Source organism: Zootoca vivipara, chromosome 1 (genome assembly GCF_963506605.1).
Source record: "Zootoca vivipara chromosome 1, rZooViv1.1, whole genome shotgun sequence".
NCBI lineage: Eukaryota > Metazoa > Chordata > Lepidosauria > Squamata > Lacertidae > Zootoca > Zootoca vivipara.
Genome location: NC_083276.1, coordinates 59,090,366 through 59,104,273, shown reverse-complemented (window position 1 = coordinate 59,104,273; position 13,908 = coordinate 59,090,366). Strand labels below are relative to the sequence as shown.

General features: G+C 40.8%; 1 protein-coding gene across 10 annotated transcripts in view; it reads right to left on the bottom strand.

Annotated features, from left to right (window-relative positions):
* NAV2 (neuron navigator 2) overlaps nt 1–13,908 on the bottom strand; it is a 538,652-nt gene that overhangs the window by 27,385 nt on the left and 497,359 nt on the right. For all 10 annotated transcript variants that reach the window (XM_060275159.1, XM_035117262.2, XM_060275158.1 and 7 more), the window contains 7 exons: nt 12,301–12,489; nt 9,065–9,117; nt 8,808–8,831; nt 7,409–7,483; nt 6,064–6,147; nt 4,235–4,346; nt 2,873–3,018 (listed from right to left, as the gene is read on the bottom strand). In XM_060275159.1, coding sequence (XP_060131142.1) covers nt 2,873–3,018; nt 4,235–4,346; nt 6,064–6,147; nt 7,409–7,483; nt 8,808–8,831; nt 9,065–9,117; nt 12,301–12,489 — 683 coding nt within the window. The remainder of the gene's footprint in view (nt 1–2,872; nt 3,019–4,234; nt 4,347–6,063; nt 6,148–7,408; nt 7,484–8,807; nt 8,832–9,064; nt 9,118–12,300; nt 12,490–13,908) is intronic.

Below are 13,908 nucleotides of genomic sequence, written 5' to 3'. Positions count from 1 at the left end.
GCGCCGGATTTCTCAGACAAACATGAACCCCACCCATCCACAAAAGCACACACACACACATACAAAACAGATCATTTTACCAGGGAAAATAATAATTGTAAAGCATGTCATCTTATGATCAGAATAGGCCTGGGACATTTGAAAGAGCTGAAAGGATGATGTACAGAGTTCAATATAAATTAACATTGGGTGGGATTCACCTAGCGAGTCCTGTCAGCAGAAGCCCTGTGTAAGGAGTTCTGCTTGCACAACTGGGCTCTGTCTCCCTGTGCCTCACCTGAAATTGGCTTGGCTGGGGTCAAGGGAACCCCCAGGCCAGCATGTGGGGGAGAAGAGGGGGGATTGTTCCGTCAGGGAAGCTGCAACGCTTGTGCAGACAGAACGATTAGAAGAGCATTATGATGAATTCCACCCATTATATTTTGCAAGTCACCCAAATTATCTCCTATCAGCCCAACAAAGGATCTCACATAATCCTTCAAAATGACATTGCACAAAAGCCCCATTCTCAACTTCTCCACCATATATTTGGTCACGTGCACATTTGTCGGATCCGAACATAATACCTCAGAATTACTGTACACAAAAACTCTATGATCATATTCTCTGCCACACACTCTGGCAAGTATACATTTGTAGGGCCTGCACACATGACCATAATCTCTCAAAATCACTGTACACAAAAGCCCTGTACACAATCCATTAAAGTTACTGACCATAATAACCCTATTCTCATTTTTCCCATCACATGTTTCGTCAAGTATACATTTGTAGAACCTCCTACACACAACCAGGTCCACAATCCTGAACACATGCCCTGTGTGTATAAAACTGTACATGCGTAGAGACCCTTTCCACTCTTGGTCTGAGGTGCAGAGGTCAGGTAGCCTCAAGGAGAGACAATTCCTCTCCACGTGCTGATTAAATGAATGAATGCAGGAGGTGAGAACAGTGCTTTCGACTCTGTAGGTTACTGGCCTCCCATAGTATTCAGCTAAAACAGGAGCAGGCTTCAGGCTCACATGCTCTTTTCCATTGTAGACAGAAAGTTATTTCTGTCCCGTGACAGAATTTGCATTGTGGAACTCTGATAGGATAATGAAATTATTAGAGAAAGAAGTTTATTGAGGGTAAGGGAGGGCCCATGTTCAAACAAGCGTAAGTCAAGATCCAGAAGGGGAGGAAGTGCAGAAGCCCAGATACTGGAGAATGTTAATTTTGGCAACTCACCTGCAGTTTCATTGTTGCAGGGGTGGGGAAGTAAAAGCCTTAGTGGGGTGAATAGGATCTACAAGTCTTATGTTAGCTAACCATTTTTATAGGGATAGGAGGCAGCATCCATTTATTTGCTTACAACACACAAAATCCAAAGACGCAAAGGGACTACAGGAGCTAAGTTCATCTGTTCAAACTACAATAAAAGCAACGTCACGACGGCAGAGGTAGTATCACAAAAAAACGGGATTCGATATCAGATACCTTTCCTCCAGCACATGGGACCTTGCATACAATAAGAGGTGAGCAATGAATAAATGGGAAGTGAAAATGGTTATTTTGAAGGCTTCTACCACAAATTAAGTTTAAAGACTGATACATGTAGGTCTCACTTTCCGAACACAATGCATTCCCAGGAAATCATTCGTTAGGTTTGCATAACGAGTTGTTTCCTATGGGAACACTTCTATTCAATGCTTTCTCCCGCCATGCTTTCTGCCTGAAACTGCAGCAACCAATCAGCAAAAGTCAAACAAAGGAAAAGCTGATTTGTCCAATCACTCCTGCTCCCTGACCTGTACCAAACTCTCTCCCTCTGCCTGTAATGGTTGCCACCGACCAGCAAAAACACAAGTAAGGGTCGGACAAACTCTGGCTGTTTGGATATCTGAATCAGCCATTTGTATAGCAAGCCATTTGTATAGCAAGGTTTGGGTATAATTCTTTGCATTTGGACAACTGAGATTTTGGATAACAAATGTTCCGATCGCAGGACCTGTGTGTATTTTTGTTTTGCCATGACAATAGTAAAAAGAGGGCCCAAGGTATAATGAACATAATTAATACTTTTCCTAAAGGTGAAACCAGACTACTCAAGAGAGTGGAGCTTTTCCTTATGCAGATAGCTTACACACACATTTATCATGGCCACAAATACTAATTACTATTTGAATGCTAGATTTTATCGACTGATTTCTATTTAAAGTAAAATCCACCACTTCCAACTCCCTGTGCAGATGAACAGCATAACACTCAGTCATAGAATTACTTTATGCTATATTTGATCTTAGCCAAAAGGCTGATGGTTACCTTTTATTGTGAATTCTTAACAAGTATTGTACTGAAATTCACATTTCCACACCTAGGCATGGAAAATTCATCTGGAGCAGCAGCATGTGTTTGTGTGAAACTAATTCTTCCCTTGCATACCATTTTTCAGTCAGACTTGTTTCCCCTTCTAGGCTACTGTTGGCCCCATTATATTAAAAATACACCAATTTTGGTGACAATAAGCTGAGACAGAGTCCACACTTCACTGAACAGCACAGTGGAAAGGGTTAAACCACCACTTCAGCTGCTCTGAAATTAGAAACCTTGTAGATGCATTTCAGGGAGGAGAAGAAAAGTGGGAGATCCATTCACAGATCTCCTGTGGTACAACATGTTGTTTGGATGTCAACCGCTTCCAGCTAAAACTTTGTCAAGTCCTAAAAATGGGCATAAGTTAATATTTATTCACTGGGTGTCCATCATACTAATTTTAGTTCAAGGCAGTGCATTTACAAAGACTACTTGGCTCATGTACTGTGTTTTCTGGAACGCTGATAAGACACACACACTTCAGTTCATTTGATCTGCTCTGTTGAAGCATACGTACCCAGTTCTTTCTTTTCTTTTTCTTGGAGTCACATTCTATGTTGCTTCCCACACTGGAATGGCTGGTTGCACTGTTAATGCTAGAGACACTGTCTGAGGAGTGCTGCCTCCGGATCCGCAAATCAGTGGTTTGTGCAGTCCCACTTCCTAGATGGTAATTAAACCTAGTTAAATACATTCAGGAATGACATCTTCCATTCTCTTCCTATACATGGACATTCTCCCTTGCTGCCCCTTGCTATCACATGCAATCAAAATTGCCTGCCCCATCTTCTTCAGAGCCAGAGTGGTGTAGTGGTTAAGAGCAGTAGACTTGTAATCTGGTGAACCGGGTTCACGTGTCCGCTCCTCCACATGCAGCTGCTGGGTGATCTTGGGCTAATCACACTTCTTTAAAGTCTTTCAGCCCCAGTCACCTCACAGAGTGTTTGTTGTGGGGGAGGAAGGGAAAGGAGAATGTTAGCTGCTTTGAGACTCCTTAGGGTAGTGATTAAGCGGGATATCAAATGCAAACTCTTCTTTTTCTTTTTCTTCTTCTTCTTCATCTTCTTCTTCTTCTTCGCCAGCCCAGAGAACTATAATAGTCCTGTGCTGGTACTGGCTGGGGCATATGGTACCATATTTTTACGTATATAAGACTAGGTTCCCCCCCCCTAAAAATATTGTCAAAATTAGGGGGTGTCTTATACACGGATACATCGCCCCCATTTTCTTAAATCTGAGTCCCCCAAAATAGGGAGGGGGGTCTTATACATGGGGGCGTCTTATGGATGGAAAAATATGGTAGTTGTAGCCAAAACATCTGGAGAGTTTAATCACTGAATCTCTGTTTCTCCTGCTATACTATATCCTGGCATGGATCCAGAAGTGGCCTCCAGTCACTTATGGACACACCGTTAAGACAGTGTTCATGGAAGACAATCTTACTTGGCCATGATTGATCGCCAAAGAAGAAGAAAGAAGACTATCCTAGCATGGCAGAATAGCATCACTATGTGGGTGAATCTTGACTGCTGTAACAACAGAGCAGTGGTGTTAATGTTAGATGGAAGAGGCAGAGCAATGCTGATTGCTGGGTATAGAGACTGTGGCACTTGAAAAGAAACTGCTAGTGAGATGTGGGTTGCAGCAAGGGACCCTACTGTAATATTGTGGGGATTTCGAAGCCACAAGTCTATGAACAGTATTAGTAACAATAGGCCTACCACTGTAAGAATAGGCCTATAACATTCAGTTTGATGATTAAACACATAGTCTATCTCTGGAAAAAGAACTCTGCAAAACTTTGCATTAGCTACTACCAAGGGGATGAATGCCCTTAGAGCATTACACTGTTATTGAAAGGGAAGGCTGAAATCTTTACCTTTGCAGGCGAGCTCAGGTGTGTTAATTACACCATTTATGGCAGCCTGAGCAGCAGCGTTTTGTTTTTTCAGTAGTTCAATAGTTTTTCTTAACTCATTCAGTTCTGAATCCTGCAACACACACAAAAACAAACAAACAAATGAATGTTGCCTCTGGATTTTCTCCAAAGAGTAGTCAAGCAGCCTGAACAGCACTAAAAGTTGAGACCATGCGGTCAAGCTGGATGGATGTTTAACGGGGACTCTAAGGTGAATCTGAATCTGATACCTGAGCAGTGGTAAGCTATGGAGACTTAGGAAGATTTTATGGATTTCACCTGTTTGTATGTTTGTCTAACTGATCAAAGATGGCTACAAGTAGAGAAGAATATCGGCTGTGCTGAACACATGATGTAAGGGTATAAGGACTTCTTACTTTAGTAGGAGGGCTTAAGGGTCCCTCAAATCAAATTGGCTGGAAACCAGTATGCCACATGCTCTTATCTGTGCTCTGCCTTCTCTACATCATGACTCACTTCTTTAGGACACGGGCTATTTTCACAAACTCTTACAAGCACAACACACCTTGCTCATTCCTATTCTTTGTTTGCTGCACCCTGTATTGAATGGTCCAGACTAATCTAGGATAGCTACTTGGGTTTAGAACACATGACAAAATGATGGTTTCCCACGCTCCCAGTGTTATGCTGTAGAACCCTTGTTTGCCCACTTCTGGCTCATCAGCTGTATACAGCAGAAAGGAATAAGCTGGTGCAAATCAGCATAAATTTATTAAACTGCAAACTGGATAGACATTCTAGAGCAGGCATCCCCAAACTGCGGCCCTCCAGATGTTTTGGCCTACAACTCCCATGATCCCTAGCTAACAGGACCAGTGATCGGGGAAGATGGGAAATGTAGTCCAAAACATCTGGAGGGCCGAAGTTTGGGGATGCCTGTTCTAGAGCAACCTGAATGAGCCTTTAGATCATTTTATTTTAGAGTAAAAGTGCTCACTACAGTGATTATTATTATAGATCCCTGCCCCAACTGTAGCAAATTGAAAATTTTACAACAGCTCAAAGATGCAAAAGTGTCATGTCTGCATCTCTGTAGGATCTTATTTTAAAGACATTTCAGTTATTCTAAGATACTGTAGTTCTATAGTGGGTGGAAAATACGGTTTTCAATTTAAAATGCATTACTGGATAAAATTAATATAAAATGGATTATTTGTAGTTAATTGTTTGCATATATATTACAAACACATGCAAAAAGCTGGCTTAATAGTAATAAAATACTAAGGGAGTGTAATATTAGCCCAGAATACGGCCTGAAGACATCAGTTGGTGTTCTACTGCTGGAACTAAGCATGTCTGGTCCTGTAAACTCTCTTGAGAATGAAAGACCACCTGGGAACCAGAGGGAAGCTGCTTAGGGCTCTTTGGAGGGAAAACAGGATACAACTGAAATAAGTATTTATTGCTTCCAGTCATTGCATAATTGGTCTCTGCGACCCCTCCAATGTACAGGCACTGACATGCTCATTTTGTGGAAATGATGAGAGAGAGATAGGATGAATGTCAGGTTTAAAACACGGAGTGCAGGTAATAGGAACTAGTGACACCAGATAACATTTAGTTGCTAGTGCAAATGGTCTAACACCTCATTTTCACTGGAGTTTATACTCAATTGTCACTGGCACGTCAGCAGCACATAGATGTTTGAGAAGTTTAGCTTCACTCTGCAGCCCGATCCCAAAGACATCACTTTACTGTGAACCCAATTTTAAAAGTTCTATTATGGAATCTACGTTCATGAAAAATGTACAAGTGAGCTTCAGACTTGCCTTCTGTTCTGCTGTCATGGTAAGGCTTTGTAGTCTAATGGTCATATTTCCTAAGCTCTGTTCAAATGCTGCCACGAGGTGAGCCTGTAAGTTGAATTGCATTACACAATCAAGACTGTACCTTTGTAGACTGTTTGCAGAATAATGCAGAAGATAACATTACGGCATGCAGAATGTAATCCACAACCAGCTAGTCAAGAAAGAACAGCATAGACAATTGAACCCTGGCGAACCTAACATTCCTGAGATGACAAAACCATCAAACTAAGTGGCCACACAATAAGCACTGATGCTTCTGCATCTGGGTCTAAGTGTCACCTGCCATGAGCTTGCAGTTCCTGGCTTGGAGCTGTGATAACTGCTCCAATCAGTCATAGCAAAGTGTCATAAACTGGCCTGTGAAGTCTTCTGGCCTCAGGTATGTTTATACATGGTGAATTTGCTTAGGATGGCAACTTTATAACCACTTCCTCCAAGCTAAGGAAAAGCCACGACAAATATTTATCCCGTATCTATGTGGTACAGTAAAGCCTTGTGCAGTCATTCCAGCATTGTTCATCATCAGCACATAGTTGCCTTAACCTAACTAACTGTTCTCACATTCACCGTGAAAACAACCATGAAGAGTATGATAACACTGGGATATGTGGCTCTTGCACCCTCTGGCCCCTATAAAAACAAGCCTGGCTGAACATGTGAGAAAAATGGGAGAAAATAAAACAAGCTTAGCATTGACTACATGTGTTATGAAGCTAAAATGTTTACTTAAAAAATACTGGAGCGAGTAATTCCCGCTTGAAAAGATCTGCCAACTATTCAAAGAACCAGCGAAGAGTCTCAATTCAAATATTAGTAGGAAAAGAGGCATTTAAAGGGGGAACAGTTAGTACATTCCATAGTGCTGATTAAGGTGATCTCTCTGTTACATTTGGATAGTTGATTTGAAACCAGCCCAAAGGATCAAAAGATGTTGCTATTTGACAATTGTTCCAAGGGTGATATCTTAGTGGGTGTTAATTAGTACTGTATTAATTAATTGATCAGCAGAACCTCCCCACCCTGTACCCTCCCCCAGATCTACTCCAGAGGGTTTGGGAGCCCCTAGAACAGTTTTAGGGGGACACAGGGAGAGGAGGGGGAGAGACTCTGCTGCACAAGTGTAAATACTCACAGTAATGGGACACAGTATTTGGATTACCACCCACAGTTAGTCTAAAATGTATTGCGTTTAAAAGTTAATGTATTTTCATTTATTTTTGATACCAAACTATATTTGAAATTCTTATAAACCAGCTCACTGTTTATCACCAGATTGTTTCTGTCTATCTAGGTACATTGTACTCACATTGGCAGTCAACTGTGTTGTCAGAGCCGAGACTTTCTCTTGGGATGCATCCAACTCCCTCCTTAGCTTGCGAATCTAAGTATTATTTTGTTTGAAGAAACAATTTTCAAAATTAAGATACAAAAAAAATGAGAAAACGTATCTACCTGCTTTTGAAAAAGATGAGAGAGAAAATGTAAACAGGAATCCATATCCAGACCAAACTAGAAAAGACAATATTCATAAACTAGTAGGCAGAGGTTGGGAATGACTTTTGGGTAGAGGGCTGGATCAAACAGTACCCAACCCTCCACGAAAGCAGCTGGTTTTGCATTTGGTACCAAATTTAAACAGCGATTAATGTGAGCTGAGGTTGCTAAGGAACAATTGGGCTTGTGTGGCTTAAGAGTGTGCTTCTGATTGTTCCTTTGCAGCCATGCCTTGCATTCGGTGCTTTTAAAATCTGGTGCCAAAATGGAAGCTGTGCTGATTTTGGCAGGGATCAGATTTATTTGGTGTGACTGGGAGCTCTTGAGCACAATCAGTCCCACCTGGCAGAAGTGTGGCTTGAATTTGGTGCTAAATTTAAATGGCACACCACTGCTACAAAAGAACACTTGGGCCTCCACACTGTTTTTTAAAACACAAAGGAAGCAGCTACACCCACAAGATGCAAATCAGATAATGAGGCATGTAGAAAACTGAGATAAGCACTAAAAAAGAAACCCACCAAGGAAATTCAAACAACACACACTTAACAGTGTGGAGAATACTGCAAAGCATACACACTGGTGGGTTTTCTCTCTCCAGCAGGAACTGGTGAGTAATATATAGATCCCATGTCCAGTTTTTTGCTGAGGCAGGGCCAGAGATTCCTAAGGTATGTTGCATGTTGCCACTGAACCAAAAGTTTACACTTGAAGATGGGGAGTAATATTGCTGAACAGTAGCTTGGCCAGGCTGTTCAGTGTCTAGTCTAGTTTTGGTCTGGAAAATGAACAGCCTGCAACTTGAACACATCTAAGACCAGCGATGAACTGCAGACATCAATACGTACAATAGCCTTTTCTTAGCCTACGAACTTAATGTAACTCTCAAGGCCAAGAAATACAAATATGCAAGAACCTTTTTTTTTTGTATGAGCCAGTCTGCGCACCATTTATGACACTGGGTACATACAGCCCTCTTACATACACAGTTCTGCATATAGGAGGGAGCCTGACAGGGTTGGAAAGAAGAGATTTACTCATACGGGGAAGCATATGCCGAAGGGCAGGATACTGCAAGACACTGTCTTAGGGTCATTGATTTTATAAAAGCTGAGACTATTGCCATCATGAATGCCAGACTTTTTTTTTAAGTGTGCCTAACATGAAGGCTTAAAGATTACTAATATGAAAGAAAAGGAACTCTTCCTTACCTCTGACTGACATTTCTCTTCAGGCTGGAAAAAAGAAAGTCATATTGATTATTTATTTGAAACCAAATAACATTGTCCAAAAACAAAGGGAAGAAATTATCGTAGATGATTTTGCATGCTTAAGTATCATAGAAAGCAAGAGGATGTAAGGGTACTGCTAAGCACAGGAATTATTTTGGTGCAATTTAAGTATGTTTAACATTTTGTGTGCCCAATTCTGAGCATTAAGATAGTCATTTCCGTTTTATGACACTCACCGTTGAGTAAATAGATGATGTACTTGAAACCAAAGAGAGAGAGGATCCATGCACTAAAGGAAACATAAAATATGCAAATTGCTCAACTGATTACTTGTGTACAACACAGTAAATGACAGCAGATAATTCACTGTGGATGCTGCTAGCAGGTTTAACATTTCATCAGCAGCCTATTAAAAAATTGCATCACCAGTCATAAACATATTTACTCAAAAAAATCTTTGCAGAAGTGTCAAGAAGTAAGCTGAAATAAATGGAAGCATTATACAGAGCATACCCAAAAATGGTCTCAAAATAAAGTTTTTTTTAATTTAAAAAATCATTATTGGGATGTAAACATTTGCCTGCCTCTTATGTTTCATACATTACAAAGTTATGATAGTGCATGAAAAATGAAACAGAAGATGATGAGAAGCAGACAAAGTAAAGGTTAAACTGACCAGTCCAGTTTCACCATATGGTTGGCCTGAAGCATAAACAGCAAAAGGGAGTTAAAAGGTTTTACAAATAAAGAAGGCTGAATATCTAGGTGTTAATATAGGTAAAGACTCATATTAAGACAGCAAAGAGGGGGAAAAAGGAATATATTTTGACATTTTCTCTAGTGCGGGATTCCCCATTCTGGTGCCTTCCAGATGATGCTTTAGCTGAGATTCCTGCATTGCAGGGGGTTGGACTAGATGACCATTGGAGTCCCTTCCAACTCTACGATTCTATGATTCTAGGGACACAATAGTAGTAGCCTATTAACATCTGGAGGGCAGCAGGTTGGGGAAGTCTGTTCAAGGGGGATAAAAGTGGGGAAAATACAAAAATATGCTATTGCAAAATAAGCAAATTCAACTGGCTTAGAAACAGATTTTGCTGAGGCAAGACTTAACAACTGCATGTTTATTGCACTAAAGAAAATAAATGAATAAAAATCTGGAAGTGCCAATAAATAAACAACAAACAAAAGGGGGGGAACCCCAAGAACCAATCTGTATTCTTAAAAACGATTTCCACAATGACAGAGAAAGAAGTTTGTTTAATATGCAATTTACTTCATGGGTTGAATCAAGTTTAGAGTACAGAAACTAAAGTCAACAGAACTTTAAAGTGGAAGTGGTTCTATGTGCATGATCCAAATTTAACCCTGTTCGGGAGCCCAGTCCCTGTGGGACTATTGAAAACATGCAGGCTAGCTCTACCTGCATACACATGATCAACATACTGAAGTGGGATTGGTTGAATGGTCATTCTACATGGATGGGTATCGAAATCCCAATTGCCGTCCTTGCTGAAGGAGCGTCACCTGTGTACATCCGTACCTCTACTGTCCTTCAGAAGGATGCTGACCACACATCATCTGGGTGTGTGGCTGGCATGTCTCAGTGTCAAAGGGGCACAGCTAGCCTATGTGTTCTCAATAGAGAGTACCTGATTCGGGCTACAGTAATATTACATTTCACAAGCTCAATAACCATATACCATTAAGTTCCTACTTTCAGTAGCAGCTCCATTCTGCTATGTCTGGCTTCTTTGGGATTTTTCCTTGTAAACTTTGAAATAGGATTGTGTTAGACATTTCCAACAATTTGTAAGGGGACCTTTCCAGGAAAATAAATTCTATGGTGTGCTCATAATCCCCAAGTAAGAAAATGATTCTGTCTTAAGTAATTTAATTTTACATTAATCAAATACAACTAATATTTTGGTAACCTCTTATTGACCTAAATGTGTGTGTATGTGAGTGTGTGTATAAATATATATGAAAATCTGAATACTGATTGTGATTTTCTCTTGCTTCAGAACTGTATATTAAATTACTCTACTTTTGGACTTATATTAATCTTGGCATGCCAAGCATTTTGCATATTTCATTCTGTATGCTCTCAATTTCTCCTTTATTAAAGGTTATAATTCTCAAAGCGTGCCATAGCCAAAGGAATGAAAATAGTTTTAAATGCCATTATGAATTAAACTAAAAATACATTCATTGCTACTGTTGCATTGTCCACATAATTTGTGGAAAAGGGCAAATCAGAAAATCATATTGGCCTATTAATGATTTAATAGTTTGACATGAAAGTCAAGAAGCAAAGGGATTTTTTTGCCTTGATTCATGTCATGAAAACAACTATTTGTTTTGCTTTCTTCCGTGGCATTCACAATAATTTTATAACATGTATTGCAATACATACAAGGACACAGCAAATTCTAACTTTGGCTGGGAAATTTGGCAGTGTGAAATAGAGCAGTAGAGCCACCACCATATTTGAAGCCCTGACACTAATGCTGACTAAGTAAGGAGGAGGGGACACTATTTTTAAATTTTTCACTGCACCAATTCCAGGCTGATATAGCAAAGATGTCCAGATTAGAGAGCTCTTTGAGAGCCAGAAACCAGCAGTTCCTTGAACGGTCCACCTGACTGCCACCTATTGGGACCTAGAACTGCAGCACGAAATAGGCAAGTGATCAATCTCTCTCAGCAAGACAAGTGTTTAAAGTGGGTGAACAGCATATGAATCCAAATCAGCACTTCAGCTTTTGAAAAATAGTTCGTTTCTAGGCAACATTGCAACTTCAAATCCTGAAAATATGATGTTGCATGTGCCATAACTGAACTTTCCCAAATGAAATCACTATCCACAACCACAGGCACTCACAATCCGCATCTGACAGACAGTATGAGAAAGAAGCCTGAGCTACGGAAGACAAAGATCTACTCTGTTCAAGTTGGGAAAACGCTACTTGGAACACCTTGAACTGAAAGGTAAAGGAAATGAATTTTAGAGGCTCTTAAAAGATACGGAAAATGGCACCATTCACATTTATATAGAGGGAAACAATAAGCAGTTGATTATGAAATGTAGTGCATCTTAAAATGCAAGGACACAAATATTTATGCAAGGATATTCTTCAGTAAGAACCATTAGGATTTTATGAGGTATTTTACAGAATGTGTTGACATCTGAAAGCAATGGTTAAATGTTTTAGTGGCAAATTATTACCACATTAGGACTCAAGTAAAACATTTCCATCACCTCTGTTTACCTCATTTAACAATTTTTTTTTAAAAAAACTATATTTTATATTTGCAATTTTACTTAAATATATAAACAAGTCAATGTTAATCAACCTGATGTTTAAACACTTGAGAAACTTTAATCATGTTTGATTCAGTTTATCCCCTAGCAAATTTCAATTGGAAACTTGATCCAACTTTTGAAAAAGATATTCAGCTCACTTACCCTCTTCAAAGCCATCCCGGAATGACCCCGAACGGCTCATTGTCCTACTCTTTTCATCCAGTGACATTGAGCTGTTCCGGAACCGGGTGTCACTGTAAGGATCATAAGGGCCATCCGCATTAGAAAGACTGTGCGTCCGTAGCATGGTTGGGTTTGACAAGCTCATCTGGGATGCTGTGGTGGGGCTTGCTAGAAAGCAAAGCAGACACAGAAAGTTCAAAAATTTATGCACGTGCAACTACCAAAAGAAGCAACACTATCACAACAAAAAGGTACCAGTCTCTGTCTACATCTGATTAACTGAAACGCTATACAAAGCTGACAATGATACAAAGTTGATTTCAGCACATGACATTGAGCAATCTTCTAATCACAGACATTCATATTCCACACAGCCTTCCATGTTTCCTCCTACCCTCATTCCCATGTCCCCTTGAATTTCGGAGTTAGCTTGGTCTGAGTTACACCTGCATCAGCATCATGACCAACTATGCTATAGCACTACCGTAGCTTTGAGCAGTGATCAAGGCATAGGGAAGGCAAGCAAAGGTCCCCAAGAACTCTGGGGTCCAGAGACAAGGACTGCAGATGCCTAGGCACAGGCTCCGAGACAACTCCAGACCTCACCCGAGATGGGTCCTCCTGAGTCAAAACCCCAAAAACAACACTCCTGGGTCAGAACTCCTTCAAAAGAATCACTACTGTCATCACTAAGGGCCACTGTATCTTCAGTCTGCCACCTGGCAAAGAATATAATGCACCTAGGCATATATAACTGAGCTGCAAAAGAGCGCAAGGACTGCCGCTTTAAACATTTTTAGCTACAATGGCATACAGGGAGTGGGTGGCGCTGTGGTTTAAACCACTGAGCCTCTTGGGTCTGCCGATCAGAAGGTTGGCGGTTCGAATCTGTGCAATGGGGTGAGCTCCCATTGCTCTGTCCAAGTTCCTGCCAACCTAGCAGTTCAAAAGCATACCAGTGCAAATAAATAAATAGGTACCACTGTGGCGGCAAGGTAAACGGTGTTTCTATGCGCTCTGGTTTCCGTCACGGTGTTCTGTTGTGATGCTAGCCACATGACCCAGAAAGCTGTCTGTGGACCTTGGCCTTGGCCTGAAGCGAGATGAGCACAGCACCCTATAGTTGCCTTTGACTGGACTTAACCATCCAGGGGTCCTTTACCTTTTACCTTACTAATGGCATACCGTGTTTCCCCTTTTTTAAGACACCGTCTTATTACTTTTTTTTCTCAAAAAACCACAGGGTGGCTTATTTTTGGTGGGGTGTCTTACTGGTATTTTTATTATGAGTCTGAGGGACGGGAGGTGTGTGCGTCCCTGGCCCAGCCCTCTCTCCCCAGCCCTGGGATGTTCGCAAAGGGCTGCTCTCTCTCTCCTCTGATGTGGGGACTCACTTAATAGCAATCTGCTACACTGGAGCTTCTTAAATCTAAACCAGTATAATGGAATCTATCTGTGTGATACAGTCCTAGCAGTAGCCTATACGTAAAAGCAAATAAGGATCTCTACTAGCCAGCTGCCCAAGACTTAAGTTCCAACAGTCTGAAGTTCCAACAATGTACATAGCTGCCAAGTTATCCCTTTTTT